Source organism: Podarcis vaucheri (assembly GCF_965113315.1).
Source record: "Podarcis vaucheri genome assembly, chromosome: 11".
In the NCBI taxonomy this organism is placed as follows: Eukaryota; Metazoa; Chordata; class Lepidosauria; order Squamata; family Lacertidae; genus Podarcis; species Podarcis vaucheri.
Genome location: NC_138749.1, coordinates 19912592 through 19940470, shown reverse-complemented (window position 1 = coordinate 19940470; position 27879 = coordinate 19912592). Strand labels below are relative to the sequence as shown.

General features: G+C 45.6%; 2 protein-coding genes across 2 annotated transcripts in view; one reads left to right on the top strand and one right to left on the bottom strand.

The window, feature by feature from the left end:
* Positions 1-27879, bottom strand: part of RIMOC1 (RAB7A interacting MON1-CCZ1 complex subunit 1) — a 375501-nt gene that overhangs the window by 294180 nt on the left and 53442 nt on the right. The window lies entirely within an intron of this gene.
* On the top strand, positions 25-27869 carry LOC309542872 (complement component C6-like). Its single transcript, XM_082241848.1, has 18 exons — positions 25-164; positions 1830-1975; positions 3760-3916; positions 5002-5146; positions 6678-6819; positions 9069-9207; positions 9626-9826; positions 10838-11078; positions 11787-11912; positions 13061-13227; positions 13981-14206; positions 16511-16682; positions 17367-17478; positions 18602-18734; positions 19303-19494; positions 19904-19994; positions 21671-21912; positions 27606-27869. Exons 2-18 carry the CDS (start codon positions 1833-1835, stop codon positions 27785-27787), a joined length of 2811 nt encoding a protein of 936 aa, XP_082097974.1. The 5' UTR covers positions 25-164; positions 1830-1832; the 3' UTR covers positions 27788-27869.

The following is a 27879-nucleotide window of genomic DNA, read 5'->3' as shown; positions in this document are numbered from 1 at the left end:
CCAACCCAGTTTCTAGTTTTGATAGCCAGCTAAAAGAAAAGAAAATAATTCAATACTAATTGTGAGTAGACCGAGGGACTGAATCTGCAAATCTTCTCTTTCTCTTACCAAGTGGATTTGGCATTTTGTGGCTTCCTATACTACATGGTTTTTGGCCAAGCAGGGTAAGTCTCTTTCTTTGACAGATGCTTGATTCATTTGCATATTGGGCTTTATGTGCATTAATTCAGAGAAATATGCAAATCTATGAATTGCCATGTTGGGTCACATGAAGATTTACTGAGATCAACAACCTCTTTTGTAAACAAAGGACATCCAAATGCCTCTAGAACTGCTCCACAGTGTACATTTAAAGCACATTCAATGCTCTTGACTTCCCCCAAAGAATTGTGGGAGTTGTAGTTTCGTCCTCACAGAGCTGTAGTTCCCAGCACCCTTGACAAACTACAGTTCCCAGGATTCTTTGGGGGAAGTCATGTGCTTTAAACATATGTTGAATGAATATGCTTTAAATGTATATTGTGAGAAATGCCCCTAGCAGGGCTTGAAAACGTCCTTCTTTCTGTTGCTTCTGGACACAGAGATTCCATTTAGTTAAGGTTTTGGTTGGCATCTGTCTGTTTCAAGCGACAATGCGAGTGCCTCTCTAGGGGTGAAATTTGGCACCTGCTTGGCTCCAGGAATTGCTGGAAGGAGGCATACAAGGTACCATCCAACCATTTTAGGAACTCCACTCTGGATTTGTGTAGGGTTTACTTCTTAGCCTTTCCTTCTGAAAATATCCAACAAGGCAGCAGAGGTTTAGGATCAGTGTTTTCCTAGATGGGTTACCTTCCCAGGTTGATGAGCCCCATTAGCCCCTCACTTCCCTCTACAGTTTGTGCACAAACTGCCTTCTTGACCATTGGACCCACTATTGGTCTCATCCGCTCAATCTGCTAAAGCCTTTCTTTGCATGCAGGGGAAGTGCCTAACTCACTGAGGTTTTGAGGCTCATTGGCGACCCTCATTGGTTTAGCTGGTCAAGCAAAGTTGTTCCTAGCATGTGGCCACTGTAACATGATGACAGATTCTAGGAGCCACAGGAGAGAGCTGAGGGTAATTTGGGGAGCAAAGGTGGACAAACTACCCCAAGAGGAGAAAAACATGAACCCAACAGAGGTACTACCTGCCCCTAACACCCCATACACCACACTCTCTCTATTTGCAAATGCAACTAGTGAGTACAAACAGAATTGGAGATATCAAGAAACATGGTGGAGGTGTCAGCATGCTCAGGGTTTACAACAACACAACACAATGAAGACCCCTAAAGGTAAAGGGACCCCTGACTGTTAGGTCCAGTCACGAATGTCTCTGGGGTTGCGGCACTCATCTCACTTTATTTGCTGAGGGAGCCTGCGTACAGCTTCCGGGTCATATGGCCAGCATGACTAAGCCGCTTTTGGCGAACCAGAGCAGCGCACAGAAATGCCATTTACCTTCCCGCCATTTACCTTCCTTACCTATTTATCTACTTGCCCTTTGTTGTGCTTTCAAACTGCTAGGTTGGCAGGAGCAGGGACCGAGCAACAGGAGCTCACCGCATTGTGGGGATTCAAACTGCTGACCTTCTGATTGGAAGCCCTAGGCTCTGTGGTTTAGACCACAGCGCCACCCGTGTCCTTACTGGTGTGTAAAAGATTATCCAGGACATACTATTGGTTCTTGGAAATAGGATAGTGTATTTATTGACTATTCCTACAAGTAAAACAGTGAATTAAATTATTCTTACATTACTACTACTACTACTACTTATTTGCATATTCTTTGTAACTGGACGCTTTCAGGCGATGGAGAGAACCAGCTTGGTATTCCTTATCCTACTGAGCCTTGTAATTAGGAAAAGTTTTGGGTGCTACTGTGACCATTACCCATGGAGCTCCTGGTCCAGCTGTTCACAGACTTGTAATCATGGGACGCAAACCAGATCAAGGTTGGTATTACCAATTACAAGATCTCCTCCCCACCTTTAGAACATCAGAGGGGGAAAAGATCTCACCTTCATTCATAACAAACTCATACTAAATTTCCAGAATTATGCTATAGAAATCATCATCATCATAGAATTGTAGAGTTGGAAGGAATCCATATCTAGTAAAAAGGTAAAGGACCCCTGGATGGTTAAGACCAGTCAAAGGCGACTATAAGGTTGCGGCGCTCATCTCACTTTCAGGCCAAGGGAGCCGGCATTTGTCCACTGACAGCTTTCTGGGTCATGTGGCCAGCATGACTAAACTGCTTCTGGTACTATGGAACACCGTGATGGAAAACAGAGTGCATGGAAATGCCGTTTACCTTCCTACCACAGTGGTACCTATTTATCTACTTGCACTGGCATGCTTTTGAGCTGCTAGGTTGGCAGGAGCTGGGACAGAGCAACGGGAGCTCACCCCGTCATGGGGATTCGAACCGCCGACCTTCTGATCGGCAAGCCCAAGAGGCTCAGTGGTTTAGGCCACAGCGCCACCTGCATCTCTTTACCTTTACCATATCTAATCCAACCCCCCTGCAACGCAGGAATCACAGCTAAAGAATCCCTGACAGATGGCCATCCAACCTCTGTTTAAAAACCTCCAGTGAAGGGGAGTCCACCACCTTCCAAGGTAGTTTGTACCACTACTGAATAGCTCTTACTGTCATGAAGTTCTTAACAGCAATAATTTGAATTTATATAGTCATCCATTCATAATTATTATTTGCTTTGTCTGACAAACCAGAAAGGAGAGGGTTAGGAAAGGAAGCAAAAGCTTCCTACATTAGTTGCTTCCATCAGTAACCAACGCTTTGGCAAGGGCCACATTCAAGAGGGTCCTGGACAAGGAATCCTCTGGGACCACCCCTCCCCAACAGAGCTTTCCAGGGGGCAGTGGAGGGATGGGTGTCATGCAGTAAAGATCCGTGGTGCAGCAATAAAACTTCTAGCACATTTGCAAAGCTAAGCAGGGTCTGGTGCGATTTCAGATTGGATGGGAGACCATGTGTTGAGTTTCCTGCATCGCTGGGGGTTGGACGAGATGACCCTTGGAGTTCCTTCCAGCTCTGCAATTCTACGATTCCATGACATATATAGAACTCTCCCATGGGAAGGGCATCCTGACCGGCCCAGGATTCCTGCCTCATGCTGAGGAGTCCTATGCACGTAAGTGGAGAATTGCATAGGGCCCTTTCTCATACTCCCCATGTGACTGGAGGGGGTGGGTGGTCAAGATACTTGTTGGCAGCAAGGGAGGGCCCTGTCCATGCCTGGAATGAATATGACAGGGTTGGGACTGACTGTGTGTAAACCCTCCCCTACCCCGCTCCACCATTTCCCCGACATAATAATAATAATAATTTATTATTTATACCCCGCCCATCTAGCTGAGTTTCCCCAGCCACTCTGGGCGGCTCCCAATCAAATGTTAAAAACAGTACAGCATTAAATATTAAAAACTTCCTTGAACAGGGCTGCCTTCAGATGTCTTTTAAAGATAGGATACCTGCTTATTTCCTTCACATCTGAAGGGAAGGTGTTCCACAGAGTGGGCACCACTACCGAGAAGGCCCTCTGTCTGGTTCCCTGTAACCTCAGTTCTCACAATGAGGGAACCGCCAGAAGGCCCTCGGTGCTGGATCTCAGTGTCTGGGCTGAATGATGGGCTCCTTCAGGTATACAGGATCAAGGCCGTTTAGGGCCATTTAGAATCAGCACTGATTTGCAGCACCTTCATCTTGCAGGGAAAGCAGCTACGATGCCTACTATTATAAGAATTCTTGCGACAGATTGTGCACGTGGAGAGAGACGCGGGCCTGCAACCAGCAAGTCTGCCCCATCAACTGCCAGATCAGTGACTGGGGCTTCTGGTCAGAGTGTGACCCATGCGTTAAAAAGCAAGTAAGCAATTTGACTGCAGGGACACATGAAAAAACGGGAACTCTGTAATCTGCCTTTGTGCCTCAGGCGGCAGACACTGAGGTGCGGGGAGTGGCCAAAGCTGTGAGTACCATGTGGCCTGCCCTATAACCCCTATGCTAGCCCATAGCTGTCAACTTACAGATTTGAAAATAAGGGACCAGCAGCCTCGAAAATAAGGGATCAGCAGCCAAAATCAGGGATTTTCCAAGCACAGGTATGTTCAACTTCTGAGCCGCTCCGAGCCAAAGGCAGAAAGCACAGCCAGCAGCCAAACGAAGCCTCAAGCGGTGGTTTCCACAGCACAGCAACCCGGCAAAGGGGATGCAGCAAGGAAAACCACCGTCACCTCTCTGCTGGGAAGCGCTGAGCAAAGGCGAGTCCCCAGGCAACGCGGCCGATTTGATCAGCACAAGGCGTGCAAGCTCCCCCCCCCCCATCGTTCTTAGACTCCTTATTGGGTGAGCAACGCAGCCAAGCAACCCAGTTGGAGCCTCCCTCCTCCCTGGCTGGCAGGGAGGGAGGGAGAGGAGCTGCTTCCTTTGAAACCCGGGAAATTTAAGAGACATCATCAATAAGGGACAGCAGCAGGACACAGCGCTGGGATAAGGGAGTTTCCAGCCAGTTAAGGGGCGATTGACAGCTATGTGCTAGCCTGCTGCCCTCAAGTACAGTGGAAGACACCAGTACTAAAGTAGGGTTCAAATGTTATTCCACTGGCTTCTGTTTCTGCCTTGGGAAAGACCCCCATCTTGCCCTTCGGCTCTGGCAGCAAAATGTCTTGAGCCGACATTGGCTACACAGTTGTGACTTCCCCTTCCCGGCTCAGCCGAGATCCAACCCACTGAGCCAAGCCCGGAGGATCTTATACCATACCACTCAACAATCCTGATTGAAGTGAGATGTCCCAGAATTACAGAAGCCAACCCTGGTTTCTGATTGGATCCCGAGGTGTCCCGTTTTTCCAGTGCTCTGGCACGAGTCAGCCCTGCACGTATATGCAGTTGATCGTGAGTCAAATGGACAGAGGTGGGAAGATTCCACCCTTGTATTTCCATCTGTTTCAGTTTCGTGTCAGGTCTCTGGTACAGCCATCTCAGTTTGGAGGTCAACCCTGTACTGAGCAGATGACAGATTTCCGGAGATGCTTCCCCACAAAGTTATGCAGGATAGAGGAAGTCAATTGTGGGAACAAGTTCCAGTGTGAAAATGGTATTTTCTGCATTTATACATCTCTCTGTGGGATACAATTGATGGTGTCTATCTATCTATCTATCTATCATCTATCTATCTATCTATCTATCTATCTATCTATCTATCTATCTATCATCTACCTATCTATCTATCTATCATCTATCTATCTATCTATCTATCTATCTATCTATCTATCTATCTATCTATCATCTATCATCTCTATCTATCTATCTATCTATCTATCTATCTATCTATCTATCTATCATCTATCTATCTATCATCTATCATCTATCTATCTGTCTATCATCTATCTATCTATCTATCTATCTATCATCAATCATCTATCATCTCTATCTATCATCTATCTATCTATCTATCTATCTATCTATCTATCTATCTATCATCTATCTATCATCTATCTATCTATCATCTATCATCTATCTATCTATCTATATCTATATCTATCTATCTATCATCTATCTATCTATCTATCTATCATCTATCGATCGATCGATCGATCTATCATCTATCTATCTATCATCTATCTATCTATCTATCTATCTATCTATCTATCTATCATCATCATCTTCTATCTATCATCTATCATCTATCTATCTATCTATCATCTATCATCTATCATCTATCATCTATCTATATCTATCATCTATCTATCTATCTATCTATCTATCTATCTATCATCTATCTATCTATCATCTATCTATCTAAATCATCTATCTATCTATTTCTACCTCATGGATTCTGAACCTCAAGGCCTGAGGTCACCAACTTTTCTGGGTGAGAGGACACATCTGGAAATAATAAACTGTTGTGCCCACCACAAAATAACCAATTCACAGAAGAAAAACTGATGATGCTCAGAACCACCACCACTACTCCAAAAAGTATTATTATTTTTATTTATTTCATAAAATTTATATACTGCTGGATTGTAGAAAATACCTCAAAGCAATTTACAAAAATAAAAATAAAACAATTATCGCTAAAAGATTTGCAACCACAATTTAAAACATACAGAAAGCTAAAACTACAACAGGAAAGACTAAAACAAGTTTAAACTTGTACAAACTTTCTAAACATATTTAGCGCCCTCAAAACAAATAAAACAAACAAAAGCAACCCTTTTCCAATTAAAAAAAAACACACCTATATATATGGTTGGAACAGGGATTCTATGATGCTGTTTTACTTCAGGGCCTGTCAATTTTGAGTGCTCTTTTGCGGGTTCTTAAACCAGCACATTTCTTCTTGTTGTTAGTATTTTATTATTTATTAAATCTGTATATCGCCCTTCATTTGTGGATCTCAGGGAGGTTCACAACATAAAAATACAATATTTAAAAGCACAAAATACATAATGAAAATAAGAACAAAAAACAACCTCTCTCTCACATATGGTTATGATCTGTTGAAGTAGTCATTAAATACACTGCTGGGCTGTTCAATTAGTCCTAGCTAGCACAGTTGTGCCGTGAGGGAGGCTTACTCGTACCTGAAAGTCGTCATGCCTGCTGTTCTTTCTCCGAAACAGGTCGCTGTGTTGCCAGACAACTGAGATGCAATGGAGACAATGACTGTGGAGACAATTCAGATGAAAGGCACTGTGGGAGGATAAAGAACACCTGCCGCTCAACAGTCAAGACCATACCCAGTGTGCAACTCATGGGCCTGGGGTATATTGCTTTCACTTGGGCTTCATAGGGGCAATCTAGGTGAATGTGATGCTACGGGGGGAGCAGTGCTGCGGCGTTTGCCGTTTGTTTGAAAATGTCTGTACAGGGGGAGAGAAAGAGTTAATAGGTAGACCAATAGAAAAGCCAGAGGCGGAGCCTGCATGTTTATAAAAGGGCTTAGCCCAAGCTTTGGGTTGGTTGGTTGTAGTTGGTTGGTTGGGAAAGGCAGTTGGGAAAGCAGCTGGCAGATAGTTGGAAACAGAGAGACAGTTAGTGCAGTTGGTTTTTGTGTGAGGGGAGATAGAAGAGTTAGAGACAGGATAAAAATAAGACTAAGAAGGTAAAGAGTAAGTTTATTTGTCTGCAATAAACTACACCACGGGTGTCAAACACAAGGCCCGCGGGCCGAATCCGGCCCGGCAGACCTCATCATGTGGCCCGTGTAGCTGCCAGCCCGCTTCCCCCTGCAAGGCGGCGCGCTGTGGAAGGCGGACGGTGGAGAAAGCGAAGGCGCTCCCTTCCCGCGCTGTTACTCGGCCGGCCTGAGAGAAAAATTCTGAGGCGGCGGCGGCCTTCGTCCAGGGTCGGGGGCCATAGCGGGACTTTGCCCTCCCGGCGGCCTGGAGCATCTGGAGCTGGGGCGGCTGCGGGACCCGCCGGGCAGCAGCGGCGGCGGCGGAATCGCCGCCACTTCTTCTCCTTCTCCTCCTCCTCCGTCTTGCTCACCATTGCCGCCGCTCTCCTCTTGCTCGAGGCAGGCCTGGAGCCGGGACAACCCGGGCTTCGAGCCCGAGGAGGAAGCGGGCGAAGCGGCCAGGGCGGCTGGCGGGAGCGTGGCGGCGGGGGCCATGCTGCAGATGGGCGTGGTGGAGTGGGGTGCCTTCGCCCTCAGAGCCCGACGCCCGGGAGGGCCTGCCGAGAGCGGGAGGCAGCGGAGGTGCAGGCGGCGCGGCGAAAAGGAGGAAGGTGGGGGGGAGGCAGGCCAGCGGCCTTGCTCCGCTGGAGGCGCCCCGCCGCTGCTGCCGCGTTTCCCTCACCTGGGAGGGCCTGCCGAGAGCGGGAGGCAGCGGAGGTGCAGGCGGCGCGGCGAAAAGGAGGAAGGTGGGGGGGGAGGCAGGGCAGTGGCCTTGCTCCGCCGGAGGCGCTCCGCCGGAGGCGCCCCGCCGCTGCCGCCGCGTTTCCCTCACGAGGAGACGGGCAAGGAGGTCGCTGAGCAGCCGCCGCCGCCTCTCCTGGGCCAAAGGGATGGCGCACCGCCTGCGAGGTGAGTCGCCGCCCGGCCGGGCCCTTCTGTCGCCCTTCCCGGCTCGCATCTCTCCTGTTTCACCTTATTACTCGCGTTCAGCTCCTCTGCAACCTCCTTTCCCACCTTTAGCACACTTTTGATTCCCTTGTTGGCCAAAGGCTCTACCACAGACATGTCCAAAGTCCATTTCAGGGGCCTAATCCGGCCCCTTCGGCAGTTTATGGGGTAAAATCCTCAAAAAACCCCTCAACAACTTCAACCCTAAAAAAAAAAAAAGCTCAACAATTTCAATCCTAAAAAAAGCGCAACAACTTTGGTTGGCCCTCACGGCCCTTCACTTCATCAAATCTGGCCCTCCTTGAAAAACGGTTGGGCACCCCTGAACTACACTCTTCTTTGTTAACTTAAGAACCTGACTGAGACTAAGTGATTTACCGGGGAAGACCTGGTTGGCGGCAACGGATTAGTGGTGTATGGGTCAATAGTCCGTGAGATCACCGGGGGCTCTGTACAAATGCCACAAGTGCTTATACTGTATTGTTTATTGTGAGAGCATTTTGGATGCCATGATCTTGCATGATTTTGCACTGTGCACCAAAATGTCTATTTTGGCTTGCCACACAAGATTGCGGCCCTAAAAAGACAGCGCAAAATTGCGCAAGATCCCAGCAACCAAAATGGCTACCGTTCTCTTGCGATAAAAAACGGGATGTCTCTGTTTTTCTGGGACACTTGTGGGATATGCTGTATATTTACATTAAAAATTATGAAATAGGGTAATCAAACTTTAAGCAAGGGCCCAACCAGAGCATCCATGAAGGTGAGACCACCCTGGAGTGCTGAGGTGTTTGTTTTTGTGGTACTTTTTTGAGTGACGTGTAACAAATTTGGTGATTTGGTTCAAATTAGGTGCAAGACAGCAACAAAGGCTTTCTATCATTTCAAGGTAATCTAATCTTTATTTGTTTAATCACAACTTTGCTTAATCCACCTTTCGTTCTAGATACCATATTCTGGCAGGAGAGAGCCGAGGAGAAGTCCTGGATTTTTCTTTCTATGGCGGGAGCTGCGTCCTTCTGAAGAGCGAAGACAAAAGGAGCACATTTCGTGTGCCTGCAAACCTTGAGTCTGTCCACTTTCAGGTGGCTTGGCAAGGCCTTCTGTAGGACTAGCAACTAAGGTGGCCAGCGAGCCTTCAATCTCTCCGCCCCTGTGCTATACTATATATAAAATTGTCCAAAATTCTGTAGACTTATTGTTGTTGGCATCTGTCTGTCTTGTGAGACAGTAAGCCTCCAGGGGTGAAGTCAAATTCTGTATGAATGGTATAAAATTCTGAACAGTACCAATTCATAACATTGTTTTTCTTTGAAATCCATGTTCATTTTCTTTTCTTTTGTAAACAATGGCTTTTTAAAAGTAACTTATCACGTAGTTTATATTTAAAGCAATTTGGCAAAGCAACACATTTATTTCAACACATTTGGCTGTACGCCAGAAGCTTTTATTTCCATTGTTCTTCTCCAACCCAAACATGAATCTGTGGATCTCTCTTGACAGGTGAAGCATCGAGAAGATGACCTGAAAACAAATTATTATACTGATTTAACATCCTTGGTATGTTCTTCTAGCAATATGCAGTATTTCAGGGGACACGGGAAAGATAATTGGGGAATCCCGTATTTATGGGGGTCAACGTCAAACACAAAAACTACGGCATCGAGTTCCTTCCACGAAGCCATCAAAGCATCCCACAAAATGGTGAGAATGTGTAGCCCTTTGTGAAGGCTGCTTCCTGTTTATTCATTGTCTGTCTGTTTGCTTTTTAAATAAAAGGTATACACTGCTCGATTGTTAAAAAACAACAACAACTCTCAGCATGGTTTATGAAAAGAGTAAAACAATAAAATTATTGGTAAAGACAGTTAAAAACAGGTATTTAAAACGGTCAAATAATAATTGAAATCAGTGATAAAATAAACACAGATTTAAACACATGCAAATATTTAACATATCTGCATAGGTTTGCCTAAACAAAAATGCTTTTGGGTGGCACCTAAAAGGGTAAAGTTGCCTGCTTGATGTGGCAGGGAGGGACTGCCACATGTAAAGGCTGATTTCTTGCAAGTGTGGAATGACTATTATGTGGCACCTATAACAGTTCCAGTTCTGCAGATCAAAGCAGTCCAGTGAGCATATATGGGGTAAGATGATCTCACAGATAAATGGAAGCTCTGTGCTAGACAGCCTTTGCTAACCTGGTGCCCTCCAGAGGTTTTGGACTCTGTCCTCCAGAGGTTTTGAGAGCCAGTGTGGAGTGGTGGTTAAGAGCAGTAGACTCGTAATCTGGTGAACTGGGTTCGCGTCTCCGCTCCTCCATATGCAGCTGCTGGGTGACCTTGGGCCAGCCACACTTCTTTGAAGTCTCTTAGCCCCTCTCACCTCACAGAGTGTTTGTTGTGCAGGAGGAAGGGAAAGGAGAATGTTAGCCGCTTCGAGACTCCTTTGGGTAGTGATAAAGCGGGATATCAAATCCAAACTCCTCTTCTTCTAGTGCTACTACAATTCTCATCATCCCCAGACAGCATGGCTGTTGGGAGTTGGGGTCCAGCAAACATCTAGAGGGCCACCAGTTTCCCACCCTCGACCAAGTTGTTCATTGTATAGGCCAGAGAGGATAAATAGGGTTGTTGTTTTTAAGGCCAGGGCAGAGGGGTGGAGGAGAGACAACACAATAATTCTCATCATGATCAATCTTTTTCCATTTCCAAGAATTCCAACTTCATTAGGGTCCATAAGGTGATTGCTGTGTCGAATTTCACAGTGAAGCAGTCGGGCTTGCACCTCTCTGGAGTGTTTTTACAGGCCCTCAACAGCCTGCCTCTGGAATACAACTATGCCCTTTACAGCCGGATATTTGATGACTTTGGGACTCATTACTACAAATCTGGCTCAATGGGAGGCAAATACGACCTTCTTTACCAGTACAGTGAAGAGCAGACAAAAAATTCAGGTATGCCTATCTACATCGTGAGACAATAATTGGTACTTTTTCAAGGAACAGAGAATGGAATGGGGAAACATGAGTCTGGGAACATTTCTCTACCCTGGGTTTGTGGAGTTTGCTTGGAATCAAGAATAAAAGAATCAGACTTTAAGACTGCTTTAAGCTGGAAGTGAGATAGCAACTCTGCTTCCAGACTAGTGAAATCCAAATAACATTTTGTAGGAAGTGGTGAGTCCTGTTTGCCCCAGCCTCAAACATGGGGTGAAATGGGATGGGGTGATTTTCAACGTGTATTGGAAAAGGGTAAAATACTGCTTTTCCTCGAACTACACTTCCATGTGGGAGGGGAAGAGAAAAATGGATATAAAGGAAATGCTTTGGGGGGGGGCAAGAAATGGGTTAAAGTGATAGAGTTCCTTCCAAACCCTCTTAGCTTTAGCAGGGAATCTGAATTAGAACAACGGGAAAGCTAAATTTCCTGCACAGCCATGAGATACTGGATCTTCCTCTTGAAAAAGGGAAAGAAAGAAAAACGTGACATTCTCATAGTGGAAGAATATTTCAAACGTGCCTTGTGGTTTGAGTGTGAGCTGCTGGCCGCAGCCTGACAACCACCACTTTCAAGGATCAGATGCTATTGTGCTTGATATCGTGGATGCTCAGTTCTCCTTTGTGAAATGTCATTTGCTATTTTTGCTGTTGAATGGTGTCTAGGCTTAACCCAGCAACAAATGGAACGCTGTGTACGAACAGAAACGACAAGAACCTATCTTTTCTTCATTAAGAAAACAGATATTAATTACGATTGTGTCAGAAGTAAAATGACCGAGAGCTATGAAGGTAGCTATCCTACCCTAAAGGTAAAGGTAACTAGTCTAACTAGTTCTGGCACATTTTAGTCTGCAAAGGTAAAGGAGGTAAAGGGACCCCTGACCATTAGGTCCAGTCGTGGCCGACTCTGGGGTTGCGGTGCTCATCTCGCTTTACTGGCCGAGGGAGCCGGCGTACAGCTTCCGGGTCATGTGGCCAGCATGACTAAGCCACTTCTGGCAAACCTTCTGGCACACGGAAACGCCGTTTACCTTCCCACCGGAGCACTTTGACGTGCTTTCGAACTGCAAGGTTGGCAGGAGCAGGGACCAAGCAATGGGAGCTCACCCCGTCGTGGGGATTCGAACCGCCGAACCTCTGATCAGCAAGTCCTAGGCTCTGTGGTTTAACCCACAGCGCCACCTGCATCTAGGGCTCCCCATATTCTGCATTCAAGATTCCCAAGACACTAGTCCAAGGGTAGTCAATGTGGTGCCCTCTAGGAGCTGTTGAAATTCAACCTTGGGCAGCATGACCAAATGGTCACAATTGTTGGGAAGTGTAGTCCGAAAGACACCACATTGGTTACCACTGGCCAAGTCTGACCAGTATCTAAACTTTTGCAGGCTGCCTCCCACACTTGGTTCTATAATATCGCCCCCAGTGCCCCTTTACCCTATGAAAAGCATTATTCAGAATAGTGGTTTGCATGACCCACTAAGGAAGAAAGTAATACAATAAAATTCAAAACACTAACAATTAACATCAAAGTTTCTGGATGAAAATGTAATCCAAGTTTGAGTTCTGCATCCAGTGGGAGCTAGGACAATTACTAGCCATTGGAACAAGTTTCTCAAACGAGACAGAAAGGGAGGGAGGGTGGAATAGGTATTGGTCCCCCTCCAATGGTTTACGAAGTCAGCTGATCACTTTCTGGTTGTGGGGTCAGCTGACATCACTCAAGTCAGTACTATAGCTGAGAGGCCACTCTTGCATTATGGATCCTCCTCTAACTGACCGGTTCAAGGCCCAGACCAAGAAGGGTACAGGAAGTAAGGCACCCCCAGTTGGTACCCCCAGCTGGCAGCTGGAACTTCCAGTTCATAACCATCGCTCATCACCTTACTCTGTGTCTCTCTCTGTGTGTGTTGCATTTGCTGATTTCATATCCATCTTAGGTTCCATGCTGAAGTCATCTGAACGATCTATTTCCTTCGTCAAGGGTGGAAGGGCACAGTATGCCGCAGCGCTAGGCTGGGAGAAAAAAGGGTCTTTCCCGGGGCAAACTATCTTTACCGACTGGATGGAATCAACCAAGGAAAATCCAGTGGTGGTTGACTTTGAGGTAAGAGATAGAAAGCAAAATAAAGAGTAAAGTAAAGGGACCCCTGACCATTAGGTCCAGTCGTGGCCGACTCTGGGGTTGCGGCGCTCATCTCGCTTTATTGGCTAAGGGAGCCGGCGTACAGCTTCTGGGTCATGTGGCCAGCATGACTAAGCCGCTTCTGGTGAACCAGAGCAGTGCACGGAAATGCTGTTTACCTTCCTGCTGGAGCGGTACCCATTTATCTATTTGCAATTTGACGTGCTTTCGAACTGCTAGGTTGGCAGGAGCAGGGACCGATCAACAGGAGCTCACCCCATTGCGGGGATTCGAACTGCCAACCTTCTGATCGGCAAGTCCTAGGCTCTGTGGTTTAACCCACAGCACCACCCGCATCCCAAAATAAATAGTAGATACAAGGAAAACAGGTCTTATTGTGATGGTAAGATGCTCACTTCTCCTAGAAAAAAAGAAGTGAGGATTATTATTTTCTCCATTTGCATATGTGCTGATTTATGTAAAATTGTTCCTTGTCTGTGGAAGTCCTGATTCCTTCCATTTCATTTAATCTATGCTGGGGCACCTGGCTGGTCTTCCTCTGAATAGGCAATTGGACTAGACACCTCTTCCAGTGACATGATCCTGTAATTCAACTGCCCTTGTACAGAAAAAGCAGAAAACACAAGAGAAACATTTGTTTTTTCTTGGGCCAAACAAGGCCTAGGGGATTTCACCATGACAACATTTGAGAAACTCTGCGTAATTCCTTCTTAGGTGACCCCCATTTTGGATTTGGTGAAGAACTTCCCATGTGCTGTGACCAAACGCAGGAATCTCAGGAAGGCTTTTTCAGAATATATGGAGAAATACGATCCATGCCGATGTGCCCCATGCCCCAACAATGGTCACCCTGTTTTATCTGGGACCGAATGCCTGTGTATCTGCAAAGCTGGAACTTACGGTGATAACTGTGAGATACGAGCCCCAGACTACCAGTCAGGTATTCAGCATGCATATGGTGACTTGTACCTTTTGAGTCTTGGCTACCCATCTGCTACATTTTGTACTGAGTGAAGTAATCACGGGGTCTTCAAAGGCAGCTCCAGGTACAACGCACTGCAGCAGTCTGACCTGGAATGTTGGTGCTAGTGCTAAATGGTTGAGACACAAGCTGGTGAAAGTAAGAGTGAACATATCAGAATGGTTGGCCAGCAACATTTTTTGCTGCCCCATGTAGCTGCAGGACACAGCCTCTGGGGTGTTTCCTGGAGTCCTGTGAAAAGTGCTATTTTGGGGGCAAGGGGACTGTGGCTTTAACATATGAGAGAGTGCTGGAGGTGAAATAGTTAAACAGGTTACCCAATCAGAACTCAGGAGGGTGGAGTCAGAGGGACTATAAAACCAGCTCTGGGAGGGGCGAAGGGGGGAGTTCGTTGGGAGTTGGGTGGTTGGTTGAAGTGGGAGTGAATTGGGATAGAGTTTGTGGGTAGGTTGAGTTAGTGTAGTGAAATAAGCTGAGTTAGGAATAGTTAGGGGCTAGGAAGACAAGTAAATATCTGAGAGGTGGTTTAGTGAGTGAGAGCAGGTAGCAGAAGTTCTAGGTCTGGATAGGCACCCCATGATTGTAATTGACCGATATCGTTTATGAAATCACACGCTTGTTAAACTGCAATAAATAAACAAAAGTTTATGTTCCAATTTAACCCTGACTGGACTCAGTATTGTACCAGGTAGAGCCTGGGTGGTGGCAGCGAGAAATAAAGTGGTGGCACAGGGATCAATAGATGGTGAAACATCTGGGGACCCTGTGTGATCGCCACAGGGACAACAGCTGTACACAATGAAAGAGGTTGCCATCTAAAACTCAGTGTTGCAAGGGATCCTGCCCAAGGAGCTTCTTGAGTGGAATCTAGACACATATAAAAAACGTAAAAATGCTTTTTTAAAAAAATATTTTGATAAATATGTTGAATTTGCCATAGCTCACCATCGCCATCTAGTGTCACATTTGTACAATGCACTTTACAACACTATTAAAATGTTTTATTTGCAGCTGTATAGCTGAGTCCTTGGTGTGCCTGCATAGCCGGTTATATCTGACCTGCTAATGGGGCCACGGAGTAGAAAAGAAGAGTGGCAATGGAAAGGCTGAGAATTATTATTTTGTTAGGTTTTCTGCTCCTGATTACACTTGGCTCAAGGCAAACTTGTCGTCTGTCACTCTATAGATCTCAGCTTTGAAGTGCTCGCTTTGTTTATAGAGTTGCTTTATCAATCATTGTTCTAATGGGACCGTGATCTTTTAAAAAATCTGTTTTCGTGCGCCATGTCGCCTTGAGAACACTTGTTGTCAGATGACTAATACACAGATTGGTTGAATGAATGAATCATGGAATTGGCTGTGGAACTGTTTTTGGTGGTTTCAGAAAGGGGCGAGACAACACTGTTACAAAAGGTGTGCTGAGAGAGAGAGAGAGAGAGAGAGAGAGAGAGAGAGAGAGAACACCAAAACTCAGTTGCTGCATTCAGATATAGGAAGCTGCCTTATGATAAGCCAGATCTAACTCAGCAATGTCTACAATGTCTGCTAACAGTTCTCCAGAGTTTCAGAAAAGAGGTCTCTCCTGCTTGGAGATGCTTGGAACTGAAGTGGGGATAATTTGCATGCAAAGCATTTACTCCACCGATCCGCAACCTTTTCTCCAAGGAGCTTAAGGGGATGGTACATGCTTCATCCCTCTCCTCATTTAATCTCCACAACATCCCTGTGTTGTAGGTTAGGTTGAGAGGCAGTGACCTTGGGGGATTTGAACCTGGTCTCTCAGATCCTCCTAACCACACTGCCACACTGGCTTTCCAGAACAATAAGCCAGACTTTCTGCTTATCATGGCTTACTGGGAATGAGTGCTGTGCTTCTGCAATTTGTCCGGTTTCTAAGGCTTTCCTCCTCCCCTGGCATGAGCAGGGCAAACCTTCCAAGAAGCCTTGGTGTCCCATTGCATCTGAACCAGAGATCAGGATTTGTTCCCCCTAAGAAGTCACAACCAGCAAGTCATCTCTTGAAGTTGGCTAGTGTTAGTGGCCTATTAGGGTTTGCTTATTCTGCTCACACCAGGGGAGAAGTGAAGCTGGGGTGATCGGGCAATGTGAGAGTACACTTCTGTCTGTTCACACTAAACCATAAAGCAGGAAATTGGTTTTATTAAATATGGATGCAGCCACTGAGTTTGGTAACAGGCTTTCTGTTGATACCAGTGGTCTTTAGATGAGCTCACATCTGCACCTTGTTGTATTGAATGCTAGTTGCAGTAGATGGCTTCTGGAGCTGCTGGTCTGCCTGGAGTTCATGTGATGCATCTTTCAAGAGGAGGAGAACTCGGTTGTGCAACAATCCCTCGCCCACAAGTGGAGGAAAACCTTGTGAAGGTGATGGAGAAGGAGAGGAAGACTGCTATATTTCACTGTTTGAAGACAAGTAAGAATCACAACATCCATGCAGTGCCACCAGTGGACAGCGTCCTTTGCTCAAGCTCAAGCTACACATCATACTGTACCCTAAAGTTTGCCCCATCCCCTGATCCTGCAGTGCTGAGTGATAAAGATAAGTGAGTGCACCAGAGGGAGTGAATGTGCACTGGATTAAAAACAATGAAGTCCCTATTCAAGGTCACCATGTGGGTGCAACCCAAATAGTGCTGGCACTAGCATTTTCGAGCCCCCCCCCCCGAATCTGGAGGAGGTGGGTGGTACATAGGAATGCAGGAAGTTGTCTTATACCAAGTCAAGCCACTGGTCTATCTAGCCCTCCAGATTTTGGGGCTGCAACACTTATCAACTCCAGTATGGCAATGGATGATGGGAGTTGTAGTCCAAAATATCTGGTTGGGGAAGGCACTGACTGGAGGTGGCTCTCCAAGGTTTCAGACAAGGGTCTTTCCCAGCTGTACCTAGAGATGCTGGGAGCTGGACCTAGGATCTTCTCCATGGACACCCCCCACTCTGTTAACACCACCTGGTGTGTACACAAACAGAAATGAATCTGACACTAATGAAGCCATGCTGATGTGGAAGGGGTGACAGCTTTACTGCACTCTAAGGCTGTAGTGTCTTCTCTTTTACTCTTGTTTGTTTAATAAGCTCCTAACTCATGCATTTTCAGAGGGGCTCCTTGCATAAATGACGATGAAGCCGTAAGAGAAGTAGATATGTATCAACCTGAACAAGACTTGGGATGCCTGACTCCAGTACCTCCAGAAAATGGATTCATCAGGGTGAGGAACATTTCACAAACAGAAACAGAACAGCAACAGCAACAGAAAGGGGTTTTTTTGGAGGGGGAGGGGTGTCTCAAACCATCTGGCAAAGGCTTTGGCTCAAGGAACTAATTCTGGAACATGTTAATGAGAATCGCCTTTTTGAAATGGTTTTGTGAGCATGTACAGACTAAAATAGGGACACGGGTGGTGCTGTGGGTTAAACCACAGAGCCTAGGACTTGCCGATCAGAAGGTCGGCGGTTCGAATCCCCACGACGGGGTGAGCTCCCGTTGCCAAGTCCCAGCTCCTGCCAACCTAGCAGTTCGAAAGCATGCCAGTGCAAGTAGATAAATAGGTACCACTCCAGCGGGAAGGTAAACGGTGTTTCCATGCGCTGCTCTGGTTCGTCAGAGGAGGCTTAGTCATGCTGGCCACATGACCCAGAAGCTGTACGCCGGCTCCCATGGCCAATAAAGCGAGATGAGCGCCGCAACCCCAGAGTCGGCCACGACTGGACCTAAAGGTCAGGGGTCCCTTTACCTCCTTTACCTTTACAGACTAAAATGTGCCAGAACTAGTTAGACGTTCACCAGAACCAAAGGTGGAGAGACCATTCAGTAGCAACATGGCACAATTTTAAAAGACCTGGAGTAAGAATGTAAGAACATGTTGGATCAGGCCAATGACCCACCTAGTTCAGCAGCTTGTTCCCACCTTGCCCCCCCCCCCCGATACCTGTTGGAAACCCACTAACAGGACCCAAGCACAAAAGCACCCTTTCCCCACCCAACCTGTGGCTTACAGCAACCGGTATTCAGAAGACTTGTTGTCTCCAATCATGGAAGCAGAGCATAGCAATCACTGATAGCCTTGACCTCCATGAATTTGGCCAATACGCTTTTAAAACCATTCAGGTTTGTGGCCTGTGGGGGGGTGTTGTCCTTCCCCAGGAGGTGTGTGTGACAACCCAGCTTTGCTTTTAATCTTCTCATTGCTGCTTAGGAAGGAGCTGCATGTTATACTTAATTAAGTGTTATTACCTCTCTCCCCCCTCAACACTAGACCTCGGGGTCATCTAGTTTTTGTCATTTAGCCAGTGAATCACCCACTTCATGACTTGTTCTTACCCTGATTGCAGAATGAGAAAACACACTATTCCATTGGAGAAGAAGCAGAAGTTGTCTGCCTGAATGGCTATAACCTTGTTGGGTACCAGTTCCTCAGGTGCCTGCCGGACAAAACATGGAATCAACACACGGTTGAGTGCCAATGTAAGAAGCAGCAGAATAGCTTTAGTGGAAAGTGGGGATGGGGAACCCGTGGCTTTCCAGATATTCCTTGGGACTCCACAACTCCCATCAGCCCCAGCCAGCATGGCCAATGGGCAGATGTGATGGGAATTACAGGCCACCAGTATCTAGAGGACCACAGGTTCCCTGTCTCTGGTGTAAAGAATAGAAGTGAAGCTCCTTATCATCTATGGGCAGAATCCAACATTGTGGAAGTGGACTCAGACAATGGGTTTTCACATTCCTCCTCTCTACCACCTGCAGCTTCTCATGCACATCCAAAATCTGATCCAGAGGCTGCCCACTCCATTGCAGAGCAGATTTTGGGGCACAGGGAATGTGAAGTCCCATTGTGTAGGCAGAACTCTATTACACACACACACACACACACACACACACACACACACACACTTAACAGCATTGGGTGCAACATTTATCCCAGTTCTCCCATTACATTTTCAGGAAGTGGGATGTTTCCTACCTCACTCCACCCTTCATCCAAAGATCAACTTATTCATTCAGACATCCAAATTTATCTCTTAAACTCCAGTGTCGACTTGCTCCAGACCACCCATCTCCGATGATATCAGAATCACCCCATTTAAATTCCAGTACCGGATTGGGGACATCATCCATCTAAGTTGCCCAGGTGGTCGTGTTGTTACTGGCCAAAAGAAGTACACCTGTGGGGCTGATCTATCATGGACACCTCCTGTTTTGACATCACTTACTTGCAAGGAAGGTAAGTCCCTACTAATGCCAGTTTCTGCACTCCTGACATTAGGCTTCTTATGTATTCACCATTTACTGTATTTTCCTCACCCTGTGCTTAGTAGGGGACAACCACTGGCTCTGAATCAAGCATGCACAAATTGTGAGACGATAAATCAAACACAGTCTACCAGCCAGGATAGGGTGTCCCACTCAGGGTTTATTCAGTCTGGCTTGCTAGCCAGCTGGGACCCAATGGGCTGTCAAACCTTCAATAGGCAATGATACAGGGTTGGTGGGCTGTGGGTTGTCCAGAACTTCTGTTCTTCTTCCAGACTAGTTAGGATAATGAAACTTTGCTCACCTACTTGGTAGTCCACCATGAAGCCTGTAGCTGTGAACTGCCAATATGTGATGCTTGCTTAATTCTTTTCCTTCAGATGGGCAGATGAATTCAAGAGGGAATTGTCCACTTGGACAAAAAGAGGTGGACTCTCAATGCGTTTGTATATCTGCTGAGGAGGACTGTGAGTAAGTAAGCCTGATGAAGTTAATTCTGACCATAAGCCTGGTCTTGTGGCCTGACGGTTGCTCAGCAATCTTCCTGTAGTTGCAGGACAGCAAAAACAGGATGATTGTTGAGCTCCTGGTGGACCAGATAATACACGTCTGATGTTGTGAATTCTGCCTCACAGATTATGATCTGCGTCAAAGTTTATTTGGTGATAAGAATAGGGGTGTCCTTCTCTTCCCTCCATCCTTTGTGCACCCATATTTATTTGTTAATACATTCATATCCTACCTTTTGGGTCCAGCAAATTTTGCATGGCCCTAAATAAACACACACACACACACACACACCATAATTAAAGCTTAATAGTATTTTAAAAAATTAATCAACTGGACCTAATCAAATTAGACAGCAACAATCAGGTAAAACCAATAGCAAGAAGAAGAAAAGCAGCAAAGCAATTTGGCAGAAGATGCTTCACAAAGAAAAACAGCCAGGAGGAAAAACCGTCTCAGATTCTGGGAGGTCTCAAAGCTCTCTGAAACAACAACCTGATGTCAAAATGCCAAAAGAAACAGGGTAAATGTGTTGATGCTGTTGTTCTAAAGAAGAGGTTGTCAACCTTTTACCTTTTGGGGCCTGTGGGCACATTGCAAACCTGTGAAACTTTCATGGGCTGCAAAACTGCAACCAAGCACACACACTGTTCTCTTGGCTACAATAGACTTATTCTTTCAGATCTAATTTCAATATAGAGAGGGGACCCTGCGGGCATCAGGGAAGGCCATGGTGGGCACCTGTGGATACGTGATCACCACACTGGCGACCTCTGTTAAAGTGTTGATGTCATTGTTCAAAAGGGTCTGCCCAGGGTAAGCCACCAGCACACACACACAAACAAACACACACACACACACTATTTCAAATGCTGTGAACTGCCGTGAGATCTATGGATGAAGGGCAGTATACAAATATAATAAATAAAATAAATAAATATTTTAATGATTCCCTCCAAAGTCCTGACTCCTCTTTATGGTGGCCATAAGCTGATGTTAAAGATAAGATCAGAACAAGTGGAACAGGAGGGGGGGTGAGCATGGAGCTCAGCGATCTATGAGGGGGAAATTGCACATCAACTTTCTGGAGGAGTCTGAAATTCCTAATACCTGCAATCTCATGCTTAAATAAGGATTTTATGGAGAACTGGATGATTGTGAAGGGAGATGCATTTCTATCCAGTGTAAAATATAATAATAATAATAATAATAATAATAATAATAATAATAATAATAATTTTATACCCTGCCCATCTGGCTGGGGTTCCCCAGCCACTCTGGGCGGCTTCCAACAAAATATTAAAATACAATAATTATTGTGCAATTGTGAGATGTGTCAGATGAATGCACCTGTCAAGAGTAATGATTACTTAGTTTTGTCCTAATGATAGATTAAGGGCATAAATTGGAGCCCAACACAAGCGCAGATACGAAGCAGCAAAGTCCTTGGCATCTCTTGAACTCTGGAATAGCTGTGAAAAGCCTGTGTACTGCTCTTTTCAATGTAATTTTTTTAAAGCAGCAAAGGAAGATCAGGTGTTCTGGGGATGCATTAGACTGTTAAAAGGCCACCTCAGAAAAGCAAGCAACGAACGGTGGGACCATATTGTCTCCCAGCCCTCACCCTTATCTCTTGACAGTCTCTACTCTGAAGAGATCTGTGTGCTGGATGGGGCATCTGAACAAGCCCTTACAAAACTGAGCTGCCAGTATCTGGTTGAAAGGTGCAATGGCTCCGAACAGTTCCATTTCCTCCATTCTGGACCCTGCCACGATGACACGCCTTTGAACTGGGCCGTCGAGAGGGCAAGCTTTTCAGCAAACAGCACAAAGAAAGAACCTTGTGGATATGATGTGTGTTATGACTGGGAAACATGTTCAGGTAAGTTTGTTGACCTGGAAGGATTAACTTTTTAAACGTAAATTGAAAGGCATGTTGAAAAGAGACAGTTAAGTGTTAAGAGAAAATATACAATTTCAGCTAATACATAAATTATGAAACACTATAGATGCATGCTTCTATCATCAGAATCAGGGCTGGATTTAGGTTTGATGAGGCCTTAAGCTACTGAAGGTAATGAGGCCCTTTATATGCCCAGCTGTCCTTTGTCAACAACAAATTGTCACTGTTTTTTGTGTAATTTATGGACCTAATAGGTATCTAAAGTCATTTGCACATAACAAATAGGAGCCTACACAACACAAAACACTGTTGCTGTATGTAGGTTTTATTTTTTTGTTTTTTATCTTATATTTTGGAAAAGTATATCCAGGTGTTTTTTCCTTTAATATTGTTTTTTTTTTGGGGGGGGGAGCCAAGAGAGTGATCCCCTGAGCTATAGCTTGTTTAGCTTATACGTAAATCCATGACTGGTCAGAATATAAATCCAAGCAATCACAGTCTCTCTCTCTCTCTCTCTCTCTCTCTCTCTCTGTGTGTGTGTGTGTGTAACACAAGCACACATATAGTAACAATTAATTTTATTAATTGATTATCACAATATCACTAATTTTCCTGTTGCTGTTTGGTCAAATTAGCTTGCAACTTAAAGTTTGCCTTTGCATCCAATTCTTACAAACTGTGGTTTGTCCACAATCCAGGATTGATAACCGTGAGTTTGGAACCCTGAACAATTAGAGTTGTAGAATCTGAGGTTGCCTCTGGTTAGGCAACTACACATGTGAAGCCTACTCCCTGCAGACGTTTGTGCAGTAAACTCAAGAATCCGGGAACGAGCATACGATGTCAGGGTGGGACTAATTGCTGCAGGCCCACTCCTTGCCTCTCTGCCATTTGATATGGGATATATTAATCCCCATATGGGGCTATGAGTCCCCATGTGACTCTCTTCCTTTAAATTCTTAGAAGTTTACCTTAATGAAAACATCACTTGGAAAAACAATATAACTCAGGTGGTTAGGAAGGCCCAACAGAGACTCCATTTTATCAGGGTCTTGCGAAAGAACAATGTTAAACAACAATTGATGACCTCCTTCTAAAAAGGTAAAGGGACCCCTGACCGTTAGGTCCAGTCACGGACGACTCTGGGGTTGCGGCGCTCATCTTGCTTTACTAGCCGAGGGAGCCGGCATACAGCTTCCAGGTCAGCATGTCTAAGCTGCATCTGGCGAACCAGAGCAGCACACAGAAACACCGTTTACCTTCCCGCTGCAGCGGTACCTATTTATCTACTTGCACTTGGATGTGCTTTTGAACTGCTAGGTTGGCAGGAGCTGGGACAGAGCAAAGGGAGCTCATCCCGTCGTGGGGATTCGAACTGTGACCTTTCGATTGGCAATCCCTAGGCTCAGTGGTTTAGACCACAGCACCACCTTTCTATCGGGCCACAATAGAAAGTGTCCTCTCATATTGTATCACAGTGTGGTATGTTGGCTTGACAGCCACAGACAGAAAGTCTTTACAGAGGTACAGAGGGTGGTGAACACAGCACATGATATCATGGGCTGTCCCCTGAGCCCGCTAGATGACATTGCAAGGGATCGTTGCCTTAGGAGAGCGAGAAAAATTCTCAGGGACAATTCACACCCCGGCCAGCACCTCTTTAACCTTCTATCCTTGGGCAGGAGATATAGAAGTATAATCAGTTGTACCAACAGGCTAAAAAGAGTTTCTATCTGTGGGCTGTTAGGCTGCTGAACGGAAAATAATATAGTGCAACTGACTTTCGGGGTTGGTGTGTTGTGCGACAAGCACACAGAGTGCAATGAGATTGAGTGTTTGTGTTGTGGAGGAGGCTCAGTTAATTTCACTGTACACAGGTTGTACATTGACAATAAAGGTATTATTGTTATTATTATTACCGTCTTCAATGGATCCCCTTGCAAAGCACATTAATCTAACCTGGAGGTGGTAAGAGATTAACCCCCTCTAGCCACTGTTGTCACTTGGGCATCTAAAAGTGCTCTCACCTTGTCAAGCTTGGTCCAAAAGTCGCCTGCCTTTTGATTTGTCTGTTTGCTAGTGGGCGATCAACCTACAACTATTGAAATAATTTTGCTAATGCCTCTGCACTCCTCCACATACTTCCTGAGAGGTCAGTGGCACTGAAATCTAGAGGGCTTATTACTGAGTAGGAAAAAAATGTGGAGAGGGTCATGCTGTTTCATTTCCAAGACATTTCAAAATCATATTCTTAAATGGGGGGGGGGGAGAACATGTGTGAGATCCATGTTTATTTATGGATTTCAGAGGGAAAGCGGCTGCAAGAAAATGCCTTTTTGGTTAGTAGATCTCTGCAAAAACGAAACCTCGTGTCAATGTTTGTTATGCAACTTGTTGTTCACTGTGCAACAGGGTGATAACAATTGTGGGTTTTCTCGTAAATCGCCTTGGCTGAGAACACATGAATAATTTTTCTGCCAGGAAAAAGATGGTTTGTCTGGTTAAATTCTCCCTTCTCCCCCCTCACCCAAGATGATCATCTTCCTTTTAGCCAGAAGCAGAAGCAGAAACCACTCTAGACGCTTTCACACCTGAAGCAAAACCGCACTCGCTCATCCTTCCAATTTGGATGAGAACTATTTTTCTTTATGAAAATAACATATAGTGATTGGAAGCAGAGAAATAATATCCCCTCTGCAGCTACAATCTGACTGCTACAGGGCAAGGCAGCCCTAGGTTGAAGAGCTTGGTCTCAGTACTGTCATTAGACTCTTTCATTGATGGAAGCAACTTCCAGTTGCATCAGAAGAGATTAGAAAAGCAAAACATTATATATTATTTACAAGTGGTGGTTCAAAATATTGACAAGGGAGGTGACACCTGATTTAAAGCAGCTAGTGCTAACGATTTCGCATTAGGAGAGTGAGCAGACACGGTGCTGCCTCTTTCAAATGCAGACACATATTAGAAAGCTCTAGTTATGGGGCTGTATCCAACTGAGCCGTAGTCAGAGTCAGGGCCGGCCTACCCATAAGGCAAGGTGAGGCAACTGCTTCAGGTGGCAAGATTCACTGGGGCAGCCAATCCCAATGTCAATCTTTCTTCCCAACCCCCTGTTCTTGATGTAGATCTTCCTTCAACCCTTCCTCCCTGGACGGGAGGAGGAGCCATTATGGGGTCTTCGTGAGGTTCCAAAATGTTGTGGGCCAGCCCTGCTCAGAGTAGACCCACTGAAATTAATTGACAACTTAGTTGAAATTAGTTGACCTTCAGTGAGTCTTGTCTGAGTAAGACTAATGTCTGATACAGCCATATTATGCAGCAGATGGGAGTTTGCTGTTTTGCCTGTACTCATAGTTTGCAGTTACAGATAGGTAGCCGTGTTGGTCTGCCATAGTCAAAATAAAAAAATTCCTTCCAGTAGCACCTTAAAGACCAACTAAGTTAGTTCTTGGTATGAGCTTTCGTGTGCATGCACACTTCTTCAGATACCCATAGTTTGCAGTCCTGGTTTGCAGTCCTGGTTTGCAGTCCTGGTTTGTAGCCAAACAAACCATTTCTGCTGGATTTTTCTCTCTCCTTCTCCCAGTTTCGGGTCCTAGCGGAGGTCAGGTGAACACCAGGCACTTACTGATGCGACAGAGGTCACATCCCCCAAAGCAAGGCCATAGCAAGGCAAGTCAGAAGGGAGCTACCATGGGCAAAAAGGTAGCTTCTCAGCACCCTGGAGAGCTCACAGGGAAGTATTCACTCAGAGAGTTATTGCCCCAACACCTTAGTGAGTTCTTATGAAGGCTGGCTGGCCTCAACTTCCTATTTGCCCTGCCCCTTCTGAGGAACCATATTTTCATTTAAAGAGCTGTTGCCCTATTCTGACTTCTATGGCATGGAGGTGCTAAGGAGGTGCTAAGAGACCCCCGGGTATAGGGTGGTATATAAATCCAATTAATAATAATAATAATAATAATAATAATAATAATAATAATAATAATAGAATTGGAGGGCTGTACTCTGGCCTGGAAGGGTCTGTTAAAGCCTGATAATCTGACATTGGATGATCTGGGAGCAGGGTGGAGTGATTGCCTCACCTTCTTCTGAGTCTGCCTCTGAGTCAGATGGAGGATTGTTGTCAAAGAATATAACAGGTTTGGATGCAAAAGCAAACTATGGTTTATCACAAGCTATGGTCAGACTTTGTTATTACTATTGTTGTTATTTTTGCACCATGTGCAGCGAGAAGAGGGAGGGAGTGTAGGACCCTGAAGCTTGTGCTGGCGTACTCTTGTCATGTCAGATTGCTGTGAGGGCATTGTGTCCGAATGGCCCCAAAGGCAAAATCCCAAATTCTATTTAAAACATTCTTCTAATGGAGGTGCAACTGATTTATTCCGGAAATAGGTGGTGTGTATTTTAGCTGGTATTCCTAAATTAACCACCACTGCTGGTGTTGCAATTGAATGCCCTCAATGTGTCAAAATGAATGTGTGATATATGCTTGGAAGGAGGCCTTGTCATGCAACAGGAGCTTACGGACACCATTTCCATTATTATGTTATAATCAATTTGAAGATCATATTTGACGTGGTTTAATCCCCTATTTTTTACACTTTATATGGTGTGTGGGGTACCACTGAGCCTTGGGCTTGCCAATCAAAAGGTTGGTGGTTCGAATCCCCGCGATGGGGTGAGCTCCTGTTGCTCGATCCCAGCTCCTGCCAACCTAGCAGTTCAAAAACACACCAAAAATTGCAAGTAGATTAATAGGTACCACTCTGGCGGGAAGGTAAAGGGTGTTTCTGTGTGCTGCTGTGGTGTCAGTGTTCCATTGCGCCAGAAGTGATCATGCTGGCCACATGACCCGGGAAAACTGTCTGTGGAGCGGACAAATGCTGGCTCCCTTGGCCTGTAAAGCGAGATGAGTGCCGCAACCCCAGAGTCGTTCGCGACTGGACTAACTGTCAGGGGTCCCTTTACCTTTACCTCTCATGGAGGACACTGTGCTCCTTGGAGTAATTTGTCCCCCTTTGGTCCCCAACCTGCACTCAGCTCTCTCCTGTGACTCCTAGAAGCTGTCAGCATGTGACAGCAGTCACAACCCAGGAATGGTTTTGACTGGCCAGCTAAACCAGGTGAGAATAGCCGATGGGTCTCAAACCCTCAGTGAGTTAGGACTTCCCCCTGCATGCAAAGACAGGCTCTGGCGGATGGAGCAGACGAAACCAGTAGTAGGTCCAGCAGTCAAGAAGGCTGTTTCTACACATGCTAGAGGGGAGTGAGGAGCATATGGAGCTCATCAACTCTGAGTACCATTTGATGGAAAAGCAGATATAAGTTAAACCAATAACTAAGCAACAGCAAGAAAAGACTGTTGTGTCTTCTTTTTTCTTTTTTTAAACTTTCCTGCTTGTGGGTTTCCTATAAGCATCTGGTTGGCCATTGTAGAAAACAGGATGATGCACTGTATAAACCTTTGATCAGGTCGTGGAGAACCTTTGGCCTGAAAGATGCTGCTGAACTACAACTCCCATCATCCCAGGCCATCAGCCATGTTTGTTGGGGATGATGTCATTGTATTTCAGCAACATCTGGGGGCCAGAAAGTGATCCACCCCTGCTCTGAACAAGCCAACAGAAATCATGCTCAGCTGACCCGAAGCCATTTCCCATTCACAGAAACAGAATCGCGGTGTACCTGCTTGCTTCCAAACCAGTGCCCAAAGGATGAGGGCTACCTTTACTGCATCCAGACCAGAAGAGGGCGTTCAAAGAGGACATACACCCTCTGTGCATTGGGGGCCATGAAATGCACCAAGATGAGGGTGGAATCCTTTCATCCTGGGAACTGCTTGCCTTAAAATAGACGTCAAAACTCATCTCCTTATGGACAGACATATTTCGATAGCATGGCATATTCAGAATAAATATCAATGGACGTTAGTACTTTGGT